Raw genomic sequence first — 21,438 nt, 5'->3', positions numbered from 1 at the left:
ATAACTTTATTCTTGGATTCGTGGATAGACGAGGTCCTTAAAAATTTTTGACTTTATTGACTTTTGCGGGCCCTAGTGATCACCCATGTATTGAGAACGAGAGATCAGAGACAGAAAGCGAAAAATCCATGATCGGCTTCGCGGAACGTTGAAGATACTTTATTTCAAGAGCTTTATGCCTCTGAAAAGAGCGATGTTGGTGCAGTGAACCTGGTTAAAAGATTTATACATGCTAAACTATCACAGCACGTTAGGAACAGTGATACCTTTCCGAGTAAACGTTTTCAATTTATTTTTGAAATACAACACACCAATACCAACCAGCGCTGCTGTGGAACGCATGTTTTCACTTGGAAAGGACAATAGCCTAGGCTATGCGTCCCAAACGCAGCAAATTGTCAGACAAACGTTTTGAAATGCTTGCTTTTTCTGTAAGGAAATAACTAATAGGCTAAGCAGCTCATTACAATACAGTCTCAAAACATAATATCTGCTCTTTATTTTTAGCTATTGTTAGCCTAAACTTGGTTGAAATATTTTCGTTTTAAGAGACGCTGGCAAAAAATAGCGCTAGAAATTAGCGCTGACGCCGTCAATTTCTTTAAGAGCTTACGCAGTACTTTACACCGTAAAGTTTTTAGGCAATACGCGCTGACGCTGACGCCGTCAACTTATTTCAATGACGCGTACAACACTGCTGTTAACTCCGGAGATGATCATGAAAGCTCTGAATATGTTTATAACAAAATTGGTCCACTATGTCATTCTCGCTGGCTGAGTTTGGGATCACAAGTTCTAATAGTTTACATATCCATGGATACCAAATGCACCTTACAACAAAAATCAGCTTTCTTGCAAAATATATTGTTGGCGTTTATTGGAAAAGTTACATTCAAGCTAAATATAAAAGTACTATCATGGATAAGCCAAAGAGTCTTTTTCAAGAAATGCATTGCAAAAGAATCTATTCAATGGCAATGAAGTGCTCCTAGTCATTCAACAGAGTGTTCAACAAAACTGTTTTTTGCTCATCCCGAAAATGTGCTTGTGGCAATGCTGGGCGATGATAACAAAACCATGCATTAGCGTTAAGCAATTTGAGGAACATCTTCTTCATCTGAATTATGCAGGTCACACTCAATCTGTAGGACATGGAGTTAAACTGACAACAACAGCAACTGGGCGGATAGCCTGGCAAAAACGACAAATTGGTGAAGCTTTGTGCATCTTAAAAGAAGAAAAAAGCCATGGATGGGGAAAAAGTATCGAGTCACCAAAAAATCCAAGCAAACATAGATTCTATCGTGTGAAATCAATTGGTGAAATGCGATGTGCTGTTACTTCTTGGTTAATAAATTAGTACCGTAGTGCTTTCATCATTTTGTCTTTTGCCTAACTCTCAGAAAGATATCATATCACTTCATCGGTCAATTTAAGAAGCATTTACATTGACACTATAAAATGAATTTATAAAAAGTTGTTCAAATCTTGAATTGAGGCATGCAAGTGTCTTCCTTTCCGAAAAGCAATAAAAATGAATACCAACAACATATACCTAGCTCTAATAGTACTAATTTTATCATTAAAAACGTGATTTAGGGGGCTCGATTTAAAAATGCTGTTGGGGCAGGGTCTAAACGAGGTCAGATTTCAAAAAAAATTCGGATTTATTAATATTTTGGGCTAAGGCAAAAATTTATTACCCAGGCAAGTTGAAATGAAAAATTTGCCTCAAAAGGGGCCACCCTACTATAATATGGCAACTTTAAGTATTTCAGCATAATAATTACCTTGATAAAAAAATTTCTACTTGCATACCACACAAAAACAATAACACATACATGTTTCACACAATTGTCCTATGTATCCAGATTGACAAGTACACATGAAGTTTGTAGAGCATGCAGCGAGGGGATTGCAGGTTGCTCCATTTTTGCACTTTGAGGGTAAGCACGGATGAAGAAGACCTAATTTGAAAAAAAGCTTAGATTGCCTAATTTAACAACCAAACGTAAGCTTTTCATCCACTAGAGGAAATTCATAATGGATGAAAATCAGACTAATAGTGCAATGTTTGTCACAATCAAGTGTTCCTGGAACTTTGGGTAGTGCAATGAATACTGATTTCAACATGTCCTCAGGAATCCCACCACTTTCATATATTCTGTCTAAGAGCTTCCATATGATGTTTATTCCTTCTTCGTCCAGGGCTTTAAGCATTTCCACACAGATTTCATCTGGCCCAGCTGCTTTTCCTGTTTTCATTTGATGCAGAGCCCACTTAACTTCGGCTTTCAAGATCGGTGGACCTGTCACATCTCGAGATGCGTCTTCAGTAAGCTTGGTTCTGCTTGCATCCCGAAAGAAGTCCTGTATATATTCCTCCCATCTCTGAGTTACATCTTTTGGGTCATGAAGGATGTCTTCATTTGCCGCTCTGATACACTTCGATGTTGGTGCTGATTTTTTGCCTACAAGCTCGTTTATCTTTTTGATCATGTTTTTCCCATCAAGTCGAAGTTTCTCAATTTCTAGACATTTTTCTTCAAGCCATTTTTCTTTAGCTTTATGACATTCTTTTTTAATTTCAAGGATTACTAAACGATATTGTATTGGATCTTGTTTCAATTTACGACGTTTGTCCATTAAATTTCTTATTTCAGAATTGAACCAATAAGTTGAAGTTTTCTTGCTCTGGTTCATCTTAGGAATATTAGTGTATGCGGCTTCCTTGATAACAGTCGAATATACATTCCAGTAAGTTACGGGGTCTTGCGGCAAAGTATCTGGCAAGTTTTTCAAAACATCATGTTTGAAGTTTGCACAAACGAGATCTAAGAAATCTAACTCTTCTAATGTGTTGGTGCAAAGTTAACCATTCATTAGTTTCCGTTTTTTGAGACCATTTGGGTGTGGGGACAAAATTTAAGCCATGCATCAGCAAGAGTTTACCTGTTTCTTCTAATTGTATGTCTGATTTACTTAAAATCATTGTTTCTGCTCTTTTAAGACTTTCTTGTTTTCTTTTGAAGATCTTTCTCATCTTGTACCTCTTTCTATCTCGTTGGTTTTTAGAATTGGAATTTTGATGTATCAAATGTCCAAATTCTTCTCGTTTCTTTTTTTGCTTATTCCAAAGCCAGTGAAACCTTTCGATGTGCCTCGATTTTTCAGCTTGTTTAAAATTCAGTAAATTCCTTTTTTGTTTCCTTGATAGCGTCTTCCAATATCTGTTTGTTTCATAGATAACATTTGATTTTGTACTGATCTAGTTTGCTGTTGTGAAAGCAAGTCGAAGTCCATTCCTTTTCTGTCATTTGAAGGTAAAAGTATTCGGCATGTGATGCATCTTGCCAAAAACACCATCAAAGTTTCCAATTTTATTAATTTTATGCATTCTTTAAAATTCTTACTCGAGGTACTCGCTCCATGTACTCCAGATAACCACAATTTACTACATTGGGTTTATTGGGTTGTTTATTGTAGCAGCTGGAAAAGTTCATTACTGCCTGAATTAACGTTCCGAAATGATTCATTTCGAAACGTTTTGATTTGGATAGTTAGTTGTACGATTAAGTCACTATTTAGTGGTCGTATCAAGATCTTGAATCAATTTTCTGGCTATATGCTTCTTATGTACTTTCTGTTTTTGGAGTTACAAAGCCATGTATTGTCATGTCCTGTTGCCTTTTTTCGATTGACTGAATATGATTTATACAAAAACTTTCTGTAAAATATAGTTCCAATTCATGCTTCATGGGACAGCTTGTGAATGTATTTCACCAAAACCTATATAAAAATATTGTTAGATTTAATCCATTCGTACTGTCCTGGCATAGCACTTCCGTTACACCAAGATTGGTTCGAGTAAGGGATGAAGTAAATTAAACCAGAAGAAGATTCACTTTTGGGTAGGTCTTTTATCACCTTCCTAACTGAAAGTATTGTTAGATTTGATATTTTGTGGTGTCCTATAAGACTTCGTTTTGACCACGTTTGGTCCAAGTACTCTATGGGGGGAAATAAACCATCTGGGAGGTCAGTATGATGACATCTTACATCACCTTTTCACCCGAAAATATTGTTAGATTTGATATTTTTGTTATGCCCTGACATAAGACTTCGTTTTGACCAACTTTGGTCCATGTACCTTATGGGCTGAAATTAACCCCCTGGGGGTCACTTTGGGGGGGCTTACATCATCTCTCCACCCGAAAATATTGTTAGATTTAATATTTTTGTTATGCACTGACATAAGACTTCGTTTTGACCAAGTTTAGTCCATGTACTTCATGGGGTGAAATTAATCTTCCGAGGGGGTCACATTAAGGGGGGTCACTTTGAAGGCATCTTACATCACCTTTCCACCGGAAAATATTATTAGATTTGATATTTTTGTGATGTCCTGCCATAGAACTTCGTTTTGACCAAGGTTGGTCTATGTACCTCATGGGGTAAAATGACCCCCCTTTTGGGGCTCTAGGGTCCAGACCCACCCGGTGGGGTCAACCTTCCATAGTTTTTGTGAGTGACTTGGTTGACCTCATTAACTTCAAGGGGTCAAACCTTTTGTACCTTATGGGGTGAAATCTTCTGTCGCAGGCTCCCAGACTATTAGGAAAGGTAGCTTGTAAGTGTTTATGTAGAAGGCATTAGAAGGCTATAAAAAATGGGTTGTGGTTTATGTTTCACATTTAAAGTCAGACTGGAGTCAATATTTCCAAAACAGTTGGAGCAGGAGTGAATTTAGAGTCGCAAACTTCGGAATCGGAGTAGAACAGGGGTCAAGAAAACCTGGCTTTGTACACCTCTGGGCTCTGGCACGTGTAGAGGCTGTAGCGCCCTGCGTTTCACCTTAGGTCTTTTCAACTTTCCTTAGGTTTGTTACCGTCGTGAAATTTACAATTGTGCTTTGGGATTTTCACCTTAGGTCTTTTCAACTTTCCTTAGGTCTTTTCAACTTTTCTTAGGTTTGTTACCGTCATGAAATTGTCGTTCTTTTGTATATATGTAACGTTACCCAGTAATTCAAGTAATTTTGTAGTTGTGCCTCAGGATTCTGAAGCATGATTAGGGATTTGCGTTCCTCAAGAACTTGCATGGTAATAAGCTAAAAGCATTCTTGCAACCAGCAGTTTCAATCATATATGTGTAGTTTTTCGTCTTCAACGTTTTAGCCTACATATGCTTGATTCCTCAGCGACAATGTATATTGCAATCTGGCCTCCAATTTACAGACAGAGAATTTTACTTTTGGTGTAGGGAGTATGTCAGAGTATGCTATAATTTTGGTGCAGCTCACTATAATATGATTTTGGTACAGTAGTGATATTACTTCTGGCTCTGTCAGTCAACGTTCAGCGTGCAGTTTCCTGGGTTGGACTTATGATTTGAATTATGCTCTGTTGTGGAAAGACGATTGCAATCTTTTAAGTTATGTGGTGACAATAAAAATCATACATGTAGTAAAGAAGTACAGACCTCGTTCTCGGATCATTTCTGCCACATTGTTGTGCCCGAAATGTCGCTGTAGACTAGAATTACAGCTAGGTATGAGTGGATAAGTTAAGTTACCTGCTGTCCGCTACAAGGCCATCTACTTTTGTAGGTCATGATTAAAAATGATCACACCAATACTTAAACAATGCACCTTTTCCAAGCTTACAGTAAATCTGCTATAATATTTGTAAGTTAGAAAATATGCCACGAGAAAGTCTTTCTTGCATGTGCTAGTCCTCAAACACCTACGGAGTTAATTCATTTACGCATTGAGTCTACAACTTTTTTTTAGAACAAACGTAAATTGTATGATCCATAAAAAGCTGAAAAAAGGATAGGTACAATTCAAAAAACGCAATCAGATGTTTCAATGCCGATAGGAGTAAGATATTTGTCATACTCACAATTTTCACAGTTGAGTCCGCCATAACCAGCAGTACAAGTGCAGAAGTATCCGCATCCTAGTAAATTGCATTTTGCACCATTAAGGCATGGGAAAGATTCACATGCATGACTTCCTTTACAAAACCACAGAATGAGTTAGTAATAATAAATAAAATCAGTCAGTTTCAGAAACTAGCATAACTTATTGATAAATAAAAATACGTTTAGATACGTTTTTTTAAAACTACTCGTAATACTTACTCAAGATTCAAGAATGACATAGCAACCGCCATAACATAATTCTTAAATCGTCCTGAGCATGAGGTGAAACTGCAATCCCTCCAGGACAAGAGGTAAAACTGTACCTAATCCACTTTAGTCAAGCCACTGCTGTCTTGCATAAATAAGCCAAAAGGCTCTCAGGAAACTATGACATCGCATTATTTCTTATTATAAACGAGTGTTACCCCTGCAAATTGTGTATATCGTCCTAAGCCGAAAGAATTCCAGGGAACTACGACATCGCCTTATCTCTCATGATAATCGATTGTTACCTCTGCAACCGCAATTACTGTATTACAGTCCTGCAATTACTGTAGGCCTATATGGTACTAAGCCAAAAGGCTACCAGGGAATTATGACATCGCATTATCTCTTATGATAAACAAGTGTTACCCCTGCAACCACAATTATTGCATTACAGCCCTGCAATTACTCTATATCATCCTAATCCAAAAGGCTTCCAGGGAACTACGACATCGCCTTATCTCTTATGATAAACGAGTATTACCCCTGCAACAAATAATTCAGTAACAGTATATGTGTCAGCCTATCTACATGCTTATGTGTGCGTTTAATCTCCTCATTTCACAAAAGCAGGGGGCCATGTGTCTTCCTCTACTAATTGTTGGGTCTGCTACTATTCGACGAGTCCCGATTCGGCGAGAGCCTTTTTCGGAGAGTTCCCTATTTGGAAACTTTTTGAATTTTTTTTTTGAAAATTATTGGGTACCGTAGCCTAATTATTATCATTGTCGTTTTTACATCATTTTAACGTCGCTAAACAATGAAATCGTGCAGAAAAAAAAAATGAAATAAAATGTTTGAACAATTAAATGAAAATTCGTCATGTCAGTTCAGTTGAGTTGTTTTTATTGGTGACCATCATATCAAAAACAATACACGTCAACATAGCAAAAGTTGAGAAAATTGTAGAAGCGACAAAACGCGAACGTTAAAACGTGCTTGTGACCGACGTAAGTTATTGAAGAGAAAGAAATTTGGCATGGTCGCAACACTTTCAGAAAAATTTAAGATATGAAGGGAAAATAAAAAAAAGATGTTACAAAAAAATAAAAATAAATCATGTTTATGTCTATAGCCTAAGTTAGTACTTTTGAAAGGTCAAAATGATTAGTTTGGATCAACAAATGTGTGGCCTACAGCTTGGATTGAAAGGAAATTATCGGGTACCGTAGCCTAGTTATCCCAACCAGTAAAAATTTGTTCCAAGAATCCAGTTGGCCTAACAGTTCATTTTTACATTGTAGTAACAGATAACCAAATGTATGGCCTATCGTTTTAACGTTGCTAAACGTTGAAATCGTGTAGAAAAGGGAACTTTGCTGACTACGTTGAAACTGAGAAACATTCACAGAAGCCCTTCGATTTGTTCCAAGAACCCAGTTAGTTACATTGTAGTAACAGAATGAAAAAGCTAACAAATTTTGTGGCCTACAGCTTGGATTGAAAGGACATTATCAGGTACCGTAGCCTAGTTATCCCGACCAGCAGAAACTGCCGTTTTTACATCGCTTTAACGTCGCTAAGGTTAAAATCGTGTAGAAAAAAAAACTTTTGCTGACTAGGATGCGTTAAAACTTAGAAACATTCACAGAAGCCCTTTGATTTGTTCCAAGAACCCAGTTAGCCTAACAGTTCATTTTTACTTTGATTCAACGTCTAAATACGTTGAATCACCCAGTTGGCCTATCGTTGGCCTTTGTGCATTTTTTCATTATTTTGTTTTGCATATGGACATTGGACAGCTTTGTCTGACGCAAATAAATAATAATAATTATGTGAGCAAACATTTTAATTTAATAGTTCAAACATTTTTCACTAAATCTCATTTTAATTTATTTTTCTTTGTCGGAATGCAAAAGATACGATATTGTGGGATAAAATACAAAATTCTCTAAATAAGCAGAAGGTGTCGTTTGATTTGGAATTTTCTAATAGTTGAGGATTCGAATATCAATTCAATTTTATTTTTCATTGCTGGCGCGAACATGTAGAGAACGATAAAGTAAACACACAAATTTTACACCAACAAATACCTTAAAAATGCAACGTATCAACGTACCCTAGTCAGCAAAAGTTCTCTTTTCTACACGATTTCAACGTTTAGCGACATTAAAACGATGTAAAAACGGCAATTTCTGCTGGTCGGGATAACTAGGCTACGGTATTTAACGTTTAGCAACGTTAAAACGATAGGCTACACATTTGGTTATCTGTTACTACAATGTAACAATGAACTGTTAGGCTAACTGGGATCTTGGAACAAATCAAAGGGCTTCTGTGAATGTTTCTCAGTTTCAACGTATCCTAGTCAGCAAAAGTTCCCTTTTCTACGCGATTTCAACGTTTAGCGGCGTTAAAACAATAGGCCACACATTTGGTTATCTATTACTACAATGTAAAAATGAACTGTTAGGCTAGCTGGGTTCTTGGAACAAATTTTTGCTGGTCGAGATAATCGAGATAATTTCCTTTCAATCCAAGCTGTAGGCTACACATTTGTTGATCCAAACTAATCATTTTAACTATTCAAAAGTACTAACTTAGGCTATAGACATAATTTGTAACATCTTCTTTTTTTATTTTCCCTTCATATCTTAAATTTTTCTGAAGGTGTTGCGACCGTGCCAAATTTCTTTCAACTCAATAACTTACTTCGATCCAAGACGATCTCTATAACAGGCCTGGACACCGCACGCCTCCAGTCGAAAACTGGAGGCGGATGGTTCAAGCGAGGTTTTTAGCTATCACACAAAGTGCTTTTGATTTTTGCGAGTGCATTGTTATTCAGGGAGCTAAATACGCTTAATAAAATAATAACAATAAATTTAAACTAGGCACTGCAGTTTTTTCAGAGAATTTGAGGTTTTTATGAGTGAAACTAGATTAGCCTGGCAGTAAAGCTGCAGAGCCCACCAGCAGGCTAGTGTGTTAGATATGTTTAGTACATGAGTTAAAATTAAATCCAATCTAATTAGTCTAAATTGCGTGCTTTTGAAAGTAACATATATGTTTCGTAGTTTAGAGACACCGCTTGCTCTAATGTGATAAGTGATAATGGGCAGAAAGTGTTGTGTTACTGGATGCAGATCTGGTTACGATGGAAATAAACAAATTTTAATGTATCACTTACCCAAGGATAGTGAAGAAAGAGAGAGAGAGAGAGCAATCTTACAAGAATTGCATCAAAAGTTAATAATATGCAAGATTTTAACTTAAAAAAGTATTCTAGATATGTATATATATATATTGCAGAGTCGCCAGAAACAAGTACGGTATTTCTTTTGATAAACGAAATATAGGCCTATGTCAAGCCTAGTAGCCTATGTCTTACTATGGAAGAAATATTTTTTGGAAAGCTCAATGTAATTCTAAACAATTAGCAACCACTGTTCTAGCAGAACTTATGGTTAAGTATTTTTGGCGGTCGCGAATTCTTATTAAAATGATACCAGTTCATCATTTAGCAGCAGACTTTCAATGTGATCAAATCATCATTATTATCGATAAACTTGAGCAGTGCTGTTCACATATTAGTGATACAATCTGTGATCGAAATCAAGTCGATAGGTATTTTTTCAAACATTTTGAACCAATTTCATACAAACCTTGGTTGACAAAACACAAAAATAAGTTCATAAAAATGTTTCTTCAGTTTTGGAAGATTGTCAATGTGAAAGGGTTAGGAGCTAATTTGTGCTTTAAGGATCCACTAACAGATGTAAGATCTGACAATGACATTCAGCTGAAGATTTTAACACAGTTGGCTAATTCAGTTGAATGTATGGGTAGAGTTCAAAGAAAACAAAGTACAACAGTTGTCCAGTTTAACAAGCTCAGCTTTTCATCATACCTGCTTAAGTGCTTAGGTCTAGTTGATCTTACTCGAAGCCTTTTATCAGTAGATCATGAGTTTGTTATGTTCAGTGAGTTTTCAACAGATCCTCTTGAGAAATTAATTGGCAAGGTTGTGGGGGAACATATTTTATAAATGTTCAGCAGGTCTCCGAAAAACTGCAATATAAGCGAGACCAAGCTTGCTTTGCATCAGGAAAGTGACATTTCTTCTGTATGTGCACCAGCACGGCATGTTTGCAATCTATGCTTATACAGAATGGTTTTATCAGAAGTGGAAGTGTTTGAGGGATTGCCAAGTATAGAAAAGAATTTATCATTTGATGAATTGCAAGCCATTGTTTACTTAGTTGGATAGCACTAACCAACAAAAAAAAATTGTGGTGCCAAAGATATTTCAACTGTTTTTAGATAATTTGTGGTCGCTAACTTTGAAAATGCAGTCAGTTTTTGTCTATCAAGTCTAGTTTTCGAGCTACGGTGATTCCACTGCAGGAGTGAACTTACGCATAAATGCTCATGTGAAATCTATTCAAGAGTCAAATATATTGTCAAAAGACACACATCAACTTCAGCAAGCCAACAGAAATTAAAAACTTACACACAAACATACGATTAACAATATGGTAGCTTTCCTTAATCTTAGCGCTTAAGAGATTTGAACGAGAGTGAACCGCAAATGCATCATCGTGTTTAATGGACTCCGCAACAGTCAGCTAGCATGGAAGCATCCCATCTCTCTTGATATCTGACTTCTATCTCACTAACGTCTTGATGAAATTCCTTCCCTTGCTTGTCACTCAAATCGTCAAGATTTTCAGGAAAGTATTTTAGATGACTGTGCAGAAAATGAAGTTTGATGATCATGGTCATGTAAACACCAATACCCTGTGGGAGTCTTCTGAGTAATTTGGACACGAGCTCTTTGTAATTGGATGCATACTTCCCAAAAAAAATTTTTTAACAACTTTCACAAAAGCATCCCAGGCACTCAGTTCTTTTTCATTCATGGAAGATGAGAAGTTTGGATCATTAATTAATTTTCTGATTTGAGGCCCATCAAATATGCCAGCTTTTAACTTTTCACTTGTTAATCCTGGAAATTTTGTGCAAATATTTCTGAAACAATTTTCATCTTTATCGAGTGCTTTTACAAATTGCTTCATGATACCCAACTTAATATGAAGAGGAGGTAACACAATTTTGATCGTTCCACCAGAGAATGAGTTTGAACATTTTTCTCGCCAGGAATCCTTTCACTTCTCATAAGCCAATGTTTCTTTTTCCAATGCTGATCTCTTGCCCTGCTGTCCCACAAACAGAGAAAACAAATAAACTTTGTGCATCCATCTTGCATTCCAAGCAGAAATCCAACCATTTTCAAATCAACGCAAATGATCCAATTGTGTTCATAGCATGAAATTTTTTCCAAAACAAATTTGACTTCGTTATACTTTTCTTTGGAAGTTGATGAATGTCCAAGTAGTACAGATCCATAAACATCTCCATTATGCAGTAAAACACATTTTAGACTTCATTTACAGCTGTCAATAAAAAGTCGCCAACCTTGAGGATTGTATTCTGCTGCACCAAACTTTTTAAGAAGACCTTCCACATCGGTACAGTATACAATATCATTTTCCTGAGAAAAATAAGGCAATAATTCGACATGGCGTTTCCGATAAAAAGTGATTACAGTACCTGGTTCCAACATATTTTTTTCTTTGAGTCTTGAAACCAGTAACTCAGAAAATTCCTTTGATAAATTTAAATTCCTCACCAAGTCATTGAGTTCTCCCTGAGAAAAAAGTTGAGCAGATAAAATAGCAGGAAGAAATTCGCTTTCAGCAAGGCTGGAATCGCTCGGAATGGCCCGATTTGGTGAGTTCCCTATTCGGTGAGAGCCTTTTTCGGTGAGAGCCCTATTCGGTGAGTTTTTTTTTTTTAAATTATTGCACGCCGTAGCCTAATTTTCATTGCCGTTATAGGGGTTAGGGGCTTGGGGGTTAGGGGTTTTTTGGGGTTTGGGTTTTTGGGGGGTTTGGGTTTTTTGGGGGGTTTGGGTTTTTGGGGGTTGGAGTTTTTGGGGGTTTGGGTTTTTGGGGGTTTTGGTTTTTTTTGGGGGTTTTGGGACTTTTGGGGTTTTGGGTTTTTGAGGTTTTGGTTTTTGGGTTTGAGGTTAGGGGGTTAGGGGTTTTAATTAGGCTACGGTACCCAATAATTAAAAAAAAAAAATTCAAAAAAATCACCGAATAGGGCTCTCACCAAAAAAGGCTCTCACCGAAAAAGGCTCTCACCGAAAAAGGCTCTCACCGAATCGGACTCACCGAATAGTAGCAGACCCGGAATCGCTATCAGTGGAAGCTTGCTCGTTTGTTTGTTTGTTTATCTTTATCCTGCATTGCGGGAAAGCGGACTTGAGCGCTATGCATCGGTGTACGCCTTCCGACGTACACCTGACCCACGCTGCAGCCGACGGCAATGTCTGTTTCCGGTTGTCTACTCTACTTATGACTTAAATTTGGTACTACCCATTACTCGAAATCGATCACTGGGTAGAGGCAATTATCGTAAAGTTTCTTGCCCAGAGAAACAACAGCAAGTGCGGCTGGCAGGAGTCGAACATGCAGACTCTCGACTGCGAGCCCAACGCGCTAACCACTCAGCCACGGCTGCCGACTCGTCTTCGCGGTCAGGAAGTAAATCCAAATGTGGCAACCCTTTAAAAACAGAAACAGGAAGTTCTTCACTGGGTAGCATTGGCCTGATTGCTAAAGCTAGGTTTGGATATTGCAAGAAAGTCCTTTTTTCCTGTTTATGCCTTTTATGTTTACTGCACAAAAATAGCAGACGCTATTATGATCTTTCAGTTCACACCACACCATTGGAATAGCAAACCTTAATCCTTTTCTTCTTTTGTTTGTCCATTGACATGAATGTTCTTTGTAAGTTTTGCAAATAATATAGGGAGCCCAAGACTTATCTTGATCCCCCAACTTCACTTTAAAGTAAGCAAGATAAGCACGCTTTACAAAATCATCAATTGGTTTTCTGTTAGGCTCTAGTGTGACTGTGTAATCACCACAGATGTAGCCGAAAATATTTGTGTTATTGAGACGTCTTCTAGAATGTAGCCATAAGCGCGCTAGATTCCTCCCCAAAAAAGCACCCTTATGCAGTCTTGATTTGCACCTACTAGCATTTAACACAGAAAACAATTGTCTTGGCATCGTCTGCTTTCATTGTTTGTTTTAGAATGTAATGCAAGAGTTATAATAAAGGTTGTAATCTCATACTGACAACATTAAAACTATTGTATTTGTGCTACTTTGTAGGGCAATTGTAAAAATGTCAAAATCACTGTAACTTAAAAAGTTGACCTGATGGAGAAAAACTGATTGCATTTTCGGAATCAGTGCCCCAAAGTTAGTCTAACTCAGTTCAAAAACTACCGGCACCAAAGATTGTGTCGGCCAGTGTAATGGATATGTTACAATGACGAAGGAAATTAGTAGTGACGACACTTTCCTTTACTATGAAAAATTTGGCTCTAGTTTAGAGTCTATACCCAGCACTTGAATCGGGGAGGATTAAATGTATCAAACGATGAAACATGTCAGATTGTCAGTAGTGTGGTTTTTGCTTTTGCTTATTTTTGGTTGTAAAATTAAATGTTTGCGAAAAGTCACTTAGCACAATTTTTCAGTAGCCTATATATGTAAGTGATTTTTATGATTAAGACTTCATTACATTGTAATACTGTGTCCAATATTTTGCTCAATAAGTTATGCAAAGCAATGACTCCATTGTCATGCAAAAAAGAACCATCTTAGAAACTGTTAAAGTTGCAGTAATCATAATCATATTGTACGCTACTAACAAACTGTTCATTCTGAAAACTTGTGATTCTAAGAACACATAACTTCTAATGTTAGCCTCGTATTTAGTAACACAGCAAACCCCTAATATGTGTGAACCCAATCGAATGTATATCATAAATCGTTGCTCAATCACACCCAACAAGGCCAACATGTATAAACATTAAGAAGTTCAGTAAGTGAAGTTCTAAAACTACTTTTTTTCGCTGATCTCCAGCAGGATATTTTTCTGCAAAGACATTGTGCTTATTCAGAAAATGTCTTTCAACGTTTGATTTTTTGTTGTTTGCTAATTTCTCATCACATAACAAACATACCGGCAAGCAAGTTTCGCTAGCAATGAAAGCAAATGAATCTGTCCATGAGGGGTTGAACATTCTTTTTTCGTTCGCAACTTTTCTCTTCTTACACTTTTCCATTGCTAATAATTAATCGATACAAGACTATACTGTTTTGTTGTAATATCGTTTCTAAACTCTTTACTAAATAAAAGATTTTCAGTTAGATGCTGCTCTAGACTACGGAAACTAGGCTTACTAGTAAAGATAACGCTGGTATACTGGCAATAATTTGGCAAATTTGCCAAAGTTACTGATTAATAACTAATGGCGATTTACATATTTAACAAAGAGTATCTGACACTTTTAACTGCTTACAAAATACTAAAGGCTACTACAAACTGCACTGTGACACTGCCAGGTATAAGATAATGCTAACATTAATTGTGCGGTAAATCACGTAACAATATGCTCTTTATCGTTTCACAGACGGGCGGACAAATCAGAATCTGTCCACATACAATACATGCATTGTAAGCTGTGAGGAGCCGCTATTATTCCTAACAGTCCTAAATGATTTTTTCCTTAGCAAAATAAAAGCATCAAATCTTGGTGAAAAAAAAAACATACTAAACGGATTTGTAAGTCATAATTTTCAACAAAACTAGTTTAAACTATAGCCTAGAGCAGTTATTAATTTACAACAAAATTTTTTTGTATTGCCCAAGCTCGCAGTGTTTAAAGTCACAGGAGCCAGAGCAGAGGGCTGAAAGAGCCGCATGTGGCTCCGGAGCCGCAGGTTGTCGACCTCTGCACTAGACAGATCGTACACATACCGCCATCATTTGGTGTCACTGCGCAAGAAAATGACATCCCACGCTGCACTACTCAAGCGCCTGGCAGGCCACAGCTGGGGGACGAGGGCTGACACTTTGCATATAGCAGCCTTAGTCCTTGTCTACTCTTCAGCAGAGTACTGTGCACCTGTTTGGTGCTGCAGTGCACACTGCCATAACATCGACACTGCCATAAACAGCGCCCTGCGCACAGTTACCAGATGCCTGTGTCCCACACCATTGGATAATTTTGCCATTCTCGCTGGCATCCAACCTTCTGAGCTTCGTCGCGAAGAAGCCAATCTGTTTCTTGGCCGACGGGCACTAAAGCCTAACCATCTTCTCCACCACAAGATCTCTGCTTCCCCAAACCAGCACCCCAGTCGACTGAAGTCAAGACAACATTCGTGCCAGCCACTCAACTTCTGATCAACGCATCAGATGAACTTCTTCTCTGCGGCTACTTGGGCGGACTATAAATGGAATTTTGAAAGGAAGTCAAGTACCACCGGACTTCATTCGTTCATCCCCATGCCGACACATGCCCCATCGGCCTGACACTACAAAGACAAGCATGGGTGCGCCTCAACCGTCTTCGTACGAGCGCCGGGCTTTTCCGGTCCACCATGCGCCATTGGGGAATTGGCCTCTTCCTCCACCTGTAAATGTGGTGCCGAGGAACAGACTGCAGACCACATCAGCCACCTAACGGAGTGAAAGGTCTGCGTGTCATGGATGATGAACTAAATACTGGCTGCTCTCTAGTAGCCTTCCAGTGTAGTCCTGGAACATCTTGAGTCTGGGCTGGTAAAAGGATAGAATAGACCCTCGGGCCCAGAGGCTTGCACGACGACGAAGCGCACGGTTAATAGGTCCACCCGCTTATTAAGCCCAATTTGGTCCATTCCGGAATTACCGAAGGTATAGGAGTGGGAGAAAATTGTTTCTTGCAGCCAAAATCGTCCGGTCCCGATGTGGCCTTAATAAATGGGGACGACCGTATTGGAATTGATATTAATTTTCAAAGTGTTTTGCGCAAAATTATATTCTTCCGAAATGTTTGGGTCGCGGAGACTTTGAACCATTGCTTTTTGGGTCGCACCAAAAAGTATTTGCGGACTCCTGCTTTAGAAGATAATGTTTCAACGTATAATTCCTGTCACATTGGAAATCCATCACCACTCACAGAACTTACACTTTCTTCATCATCTGAATCCAGTGCTAAATCTTGAGATGCTTCAGGAACAGGAAATAATTCTCCATGTGGTACTGGACAAATTACTGATAGAATATTTGGGTATTGAACACTCAGTTTCTTCCTATTTTCCCGCCAAACCTTTAAAAACCGGGGGTCATGCAAAAGTAGCAATCGCCAATGTGGTCGGTATAGGTTCTCTACAAACCATTGGAACAGCAAAGGCATACATTTTCATTTTCCGTGTAGCCATTGCTGAAGTTTTGCACCACAGGAGTTGCAGCATATGTGAGGAGCCCAACTCTTGCCCTGATCACCAACTTTGCATCCAAAATGCAAGTGGCATGTTTTCCTGACCACAGCCGTTATACTTCGCTTTTGTGAGGAAAAAGTTGTTTTACCACAAATGTAGCAGAAATTGTCTGCTTTGTTTATGCAATTACGAGGCATCTGCAGAAAGATCAGTTAAGGCTAAAAACATGAAGTTTTCACAAAAGAAGCAAGCAAACAACCCAACTCAAAGATATATCAAAATAAAAATAATACAAATACCCCCGTCATCTACCTTCCAACAAATAGATTAAGTGCCCAACTCTATCTGACCGAAGCAAGCTACAACAGAACAATGCACACTGCTTTCCGCGTCAGCAAGTAAAGCACATTTTGGCATGGTGCCATATGTTAAAAACTAAAGCTAATCAACAAATTTCAAGTTGATATTCGTGATCAGCGACCCTAAATTAGCCGAGATTGACCTCATTCGTTTCAGAAGCAAATTGGCTGTTGACCAGTGTTATTTAAGTTTCTGAACCTGGCTAAGTTTATTTACTTGTTATGTTTAATTGCTATGTCTGATTGCTATACTTGCTATGTTGCTACGTTTAATTGCTATGTTTAATCCTGGGATTGTGTGACTCACCGGCCTGTGTTTGTGGTGACTGTCAAACAGCACAGCACATCATTTAATTTAATCACTGCCCAGTGTTTGGACCTGCAGAGCATGTGGATCTCATGGACCCTGATAAAGACATTACTCTGGTTGCAACAATTAGGAGATGTTGCCTGAATTGCTGCCTCATAAGCAAGAAAAAGATTGCTTGGTTGTATTTTGATATTTTGTTCTTGAGATATGATTGGGTGAAAAATTGGCCACTGGGTGGAAATTTTACGTGCGAGCGATCATTTTTTGCTTATTGACCAATGTAAACTCACTTTTTTCTCCATAACTACTCGACATAGGTTTACAAAAATTGGTATCGTGGTATTTCTAGGGTGAAGAAATTCAAACCTTTTGTCAAAATATCAAAAAAGCAACTATTTCTTGAAGTAAAATAAGATTAAAAGTGTTTTAACCGTTTCTTAAGTTCCAAACTTGACCTTATTTTTTTAGCTGTTAAGTTAGAAATTAATTTTTTTTATCTTCTGCTATTATTCTTATACTTTGTATTTATGTAGGTTTGGTAATTAAGTTTTTTTTACAATTCAAGACAAAATTGTGGCAGAAGATCGACAGCAATAAAGCCAAAAATATCTTAAGGAGACAAAGCAATTGTTGGAGAGAAAACGTCAATTAACATGAGTTACAAAGGTAATAAAATGTTAAATAGTATTAAAATATGTTTTTAGAAGCCAGGTAATTTTATTGAGGGAGGTGGGGTAGTGATTGCTTTCCGTGGTTGCGTTCTTGCATTTTGTTGATACTATGACTGATAGCACTTCAGCAGCAACAATGAAGTGTACCGCAAGAATGAGTTGTTCAACCATTTTTATTCTATTTTGAATTAGGTTAGTGATCTGATCAGGTATTGTCAGATTTTTCTTGAAGCACATATAATTTCATACAAAGTTCAATTTGTTGTTCTACAACCATCAAATCAGTTTATTTTTGTGCCTTTTCTGAAGTGAGTTATTAAACTTTCACATTTTTTGTGAATTCCAAACAATAACGTTTGATGAACTTTCATGCAAAGGTGTTTTCCAAATTGTTTTTGTGGTGTATGCAAACTGTCCGGATAGATTTCTTTCAAATCTAAAGATTACATTTTCATAGAATTAGCTTTTGATCCGTTTTATAAAATATGCCCAATTGCCAATGTACAAATGAACCCTCTCAGCCTAGTTGCAATTGTAGGGTGAAATCAAATTGACCTTTGAATAGGCAATGCTTGCAGAAAGCCATTACAGTCGAAATCGTTTAAGCGCATAGTCAATTTGTCAAGCTTTTTTATGCGCTTAAACGGTATATGCGCTTAACCGTTTACATTGTTTGACAGTATCCTATACGTCAATACCGAACGTTTATCTAACGCAAAAGCGTGAAAACAGACCGCTGGACTTTTTCGATGAACGAAGGCATTAAGCCTTAATACGTAACCCGGAGTGTTAGGAGATTTACAGAATATTCTAGAATAGTACTGTACAACCGAATTCCAAATAACGGTACTACTTTGTTTGGCTGTTGGTCAGCGAAGTGTGACGCAGCAACAACTGTTCACGCGCGTTCCTCGTGGCTTTCGGGTAGCTGCCGTGATCACCCAACTGTAACAAATTCGCTTCAGCGAGCAAGAAAGAAAATTCACTAATCATGCGATTTAGATTTTCCTTAGTCTTGTGGTTCTACAGTTCGTACTGCGACGTAATGATACTTGTTTATGATGTAACAATCCATAAATGAAATGTGGTCTTGTGATTCACACAGCACTGTACTCAAATCATAGAAGAGAAGGCCTTTTTTCGTGCGGTTTTACTTTATTGTTTAAATCATGTAGGCGCTAACTGTCTGTCTTGAGGTGTTATCTTGAGCAACTTTGCTTTGCCAAAGGAAATATGCGGTTAAGTGATAAAAGTCTACAAATCTATCAAGAATTCCTAGTCGCTTAGCCGATTTATGCGATTAATCATTATGCGACTAACCGTTGAATTTTCTTCACAATTGAATGGGAATGGTTTGGGATTATGCAATGCTATGCTCTAAAGCGATTTATGCTCTTAACCGATATGCGACTAGCCGATTTCGACTGTATTTACAAAGCCACCATTGATAACGGCCCAAAGGTTCTAAATTACATTGGCTGTAGTGAAACGACTTTTAAAAAACGTTTTAACCACAAATGTTCCTTCATGAATAGGTCTAAACCAGTGGTTCCCAAACTTTTTTACTCCGTGGCCTAAATTTTGATTCAAAAAAAGTTCGTGGCCCACCCAAAATATTTTATACACTTGTATATGGGCGAGCGCTATAGGCTCTAGCAATTTTCTAAGTGGCGACGCTGTGCCTGATTTGACTGGCCCGAGGATCGAAGCCCAGACCTCCAGCACAGATTGCGATGTTTCTTACCACTACGCTAATCGGCCAAGTTCTACTACCTAATTACTGTACTATATGACATGTAACACAAAAACAAACAAAATGGCTTTTTGCAATTTATTTTTTAATGGGAAGGGTGCTCTTGCGCTATAGCAACAAGCTTAGAAATTCTTGGCTCAGTTGTCGAAAAAGCACAGCGAATGTCATGTTCAGCTTCAAGGCGGTTGCGTTGCTTGGACTTCATACATACTAGCGCTGAAAAGGCAGATTCACATAACCATGTAGAAGTGAAAGGCAATAACTGTTTAAGTACAGTTTTGCTTATTTCTGGATATGATGATGCCATGCTTAGCCAGAATTCCGTGAGTGGCAAAGTTTCGAATAGATCTCGGCAACTGGAGTCGTTTTTCAATTCAATCAATTGGTCTTGCAATTCATCTTCCACATTTTCAGGGGAAAGTCGAAACGGATTTCTTTCAAGTGATAGGTCATCAGCACTAACTTCAGGAAAATATGACTTGAATTCGCTTTCCAGCTCTTTCAGATGTTGAACAATATTGGTCTTTAGTTCATCGTTTAACTCGTAAATATCAGACAGGTTGTTAAACATGGCAAAATTGCCGTTTTGAGCTTTTCGTCTCCAGTTTGCCAATTTTTCACCAAACGCATTGATCAAGTCCATGTTCTGAGTAATGTTTTTTTCTTTTCCTTGCATTTTCAGGTTAAGGGTGTTTAAAGAATGAAAAATATCTACCAAGCATGCCAAACAAGCAATAAATTTTGCATTGGTAAAGTGAAATGCTAACTCAGGTTTTACATCAGTTAAATAGATTTCCAACTCATCGCGGAGATCAAACACTCTGCATAAAACGTTCCCTTTAGAGAGCCACCAAACTTTTGTGTAAAACAAAAGGTTTTTATGATCAGATTCCATGTCTTCACAAAGTTTTCTGAATAGACGAGTGTGCAAAGCGCTGCTCTTCACAAAATTTACTATTTTAATAGTAACGTTAAGCACATCTTGGAGACCACTTGGTAACGTTTTAGAAGCCAGAGCTTCCCGGTGAATGAAGCAATGAGTAAACATAACGCCAGTAGCCTTTCTTTGCACAAGTGCCTTAAATCCACTTTTGGAACCAAGCATCGCAGGTGCACCGTCAGTGCACACGCCACACAGATTGTCCCAGGATATTCCGTTTTCATTAAAAAAATGGTTGACTTTTTCCATTACATCTCATGCTTTTGTGCTGGTGTTCAAAGCACAGCAGAAGAGTAATTCTTCCTTTACAGAGGTGTCAACTGCATAGCGAACGAAAACCATAAGTTGAGAAACTGAAGATACATCGACAGACTCATCCAGCTGGATGGCGAATAGACCAAAAGCAGATTTATTTATTTCAGTTATTACTTGTTCCCTAATGTCTTCTGACATTGCTGCAATTCGTCTCTTTACTGTGTTATTGGATAAAGGAATAGCTTTGAGACTTTTCTCATGTTTATCACCCAGGACAATTCTCGTCATGGCCAGTGCAGACGATTTAACAACAGTTTCAGCGATATTATGAGCTTTTTTATGCTTAGCTATAATTTGGCTAACAACGAAAGATGCTTCTGTAAGTTTCTGACCGGGGTTTCTGATCAGTTTGTTGAAAGTTTCCAGTTTTGTCAAGTCGTTGACATTTACAGCTAGATTCTAGTCGTTTAAAATACTCAATGCTTTTATTCTTCAACTCAGGATGATTTTTTTCCAGGTGATTTCTCAATTTACTCGGTCTCAATGACTCATTGCTTAAGACGCGGTAGCATACTACGCACTGTCCCTTTTCGACTCCATGATCATTTAACAAAGTAAATCCAAATTTAACGTAACTATCATCATACTTTCTTTTGTTTGCCATTGAAT

The 21,438-nt window shown here is 37.8% G+C and overlaps 1 protein-coding gene and 1 pseudogene across 1 annotated transcript in view; both read right to left on the bottom strand.

Moving 5' to 3' along the window:
• LOC145780878 (uncharacterized) overlaps nt 1–21,438 on the bottom strand; it is a 127,856-nt gene that overhangs the window by 51,958 nt on the left and 54,460 nt on the right. Inside the window, exons 5-6 of the mRNA XM_082592530.1 lie at nt 5,904–6,017; nt 1,842–1,967 (exon numbers count right to left, since the gene is read on the bottom strand). Coding sequence (XP_082448656.1) covers nt 1,842–1,967; nt 5,904–6,017 — 240 coding nt within the window. The remainder of the gene's footprint in view (nt 1–1,841; nt 1,968–5,903; nt 6,018–21,438) is intronic.
• Nucleotides 19,660–21,057, bottom strand: LOC145781225 (protein FAM200A-like; annotated as a pseudogene).

The sequence above is a fragment of the Aplidium turbinatum genome, chromosome 12 (genome assembly GCF_918807975.1).
Source record: "Aplidium turbinatum chromosome 12, kaAplTurb1.1, whole genome shotgun sequence".
In the NCBI taxonomy this organism is placed as follows: Eukaryota; Metazoa; Chordata; class Ascidiacea; order Aplousobranchia; family Polyclinidae; genus Aplidium; species Aplidium turbinatum.
The sequence above is the reverse complement of the archived record's forward strand: the minus strand, read 5'-3'. Positions and strand labels throughout refer to the sequence as shown.